At 54.1% G+C, this 946-nt stretch overlaps 1 protein-coding gene across 1 annotated transcript in view; it reads left to right on the forward strand.

The window, feature by feature from the left end:
* LOC101651090 (antigen peptide transporter 2-like) overlaps positions 1 to 946 on the forward strand; it is a 12,215-nt gene that overhangs the window by 6,072 nt on the left and 5,197 nt on the right. Inside the window, exons 5-6 of the mRNA XM_045292285.1 lie at positions 11 to 219; positions 375 to 503. Of these exons, the coding sequence (XP_045148220.1) occupies positions 11 to 219; positions 375 to 503 (338 nt within the window). The remainder of the gene's footprint in view (positions 1 to 10; positions 220 to 374; positions 504 to 946) is intronic.

Here is a 946-nt window from a genome sequence, read left to right on the forward strand (position 1 = left end):
TCCCCTGCCCCACTCTTTCAGGCGTTGCTCCTGGAGATCCAGGATGCTGTGGCGAAGTCAGGGCAGATCGTGCAGGAGGCAGTCGGAGGGCTACAGACTGTGCGGAGTTTTGGGGCCGAGGAGCATGAGGTCTGTCGCTACAAGGAGGCCCTGGAACGTTGTCGGAAGCTGAGGTGGCAACGAGATTCAGAGCAAGCCCTGTACGAGCTTGTGCGGAGGGTGAGCCAGACATGGGACGAGCCCAGGGAGGGGGTTGCGGAAGGCACGGGGAGCCCACTGTTGGTCCTGGTGTCCTGCTCGCCGTTCCAGGGTAGCGAGTGAGCAAGAGCCGGCAGACTCCGACTGAGCTCCATCTCGCTCTTCTCCCCTCCCAGCTGCTGCAGCTGGCTGTGCAGCTGCTGATGCTGAACTGTGGCCTGCAGCAGATCCTGGCCGGAGAGCTCACGCAGGGCGGACTGCTCTCCTTCCTGCTCTACCAGGAGAATGTGGGGGACCACGTGTTTGTGAGTGAGGGCCTGAGCAGGCGGCCCTTGTCTTCCCTCTGCTTGCCTCTCTAGCCTCTGGGCCTCGGGCTTTATTCCTTCTCTTTGTTAAATAGATAAATAAAACATTTTGCTATGGAGATTTCCAAACATATGCCAAAAAAAGAGAAAAAATAATGTGATAAATAGGGTGATGTAGCATCGGCTGTAGCAGTGATCAACGCAAGGCTAACCTTGTCTCGCCCACTTTGCCCATCCAGATTCTTTGGGGGGAAAGCCCAGACACCACCCTCTTTCAGTATGTAGGGCTGAAACATGGCGCCGTTAGAAAATCCAAGCACAAAACCATTTGGACTACAGTGAACCCTCGTTTATCGCGGCTAATCGGTTCTAGACCCTACCGTGATAAATGAAATTCCGCGAAGTAGGATTCCTTATTTGTAAATCAAATATTTTCGTAGTTA

Source organism: Echinops telfairi, unplaced genomic scaffold, assembly GCF_000313985.2.
Source record: "Echinops telfairi isolate 266 unplaced genomic scaffold, ASM31398v2 ScPeMD7_655;HRSCAF=1070, whole genome shotgun sequence".
NCBI classification, from domain to species: Eukaryota; Metazoa; Chordata; class Mammalia; order Afrosoricida; family Tenrecidae; genus Echinops; species Echinops telfairi.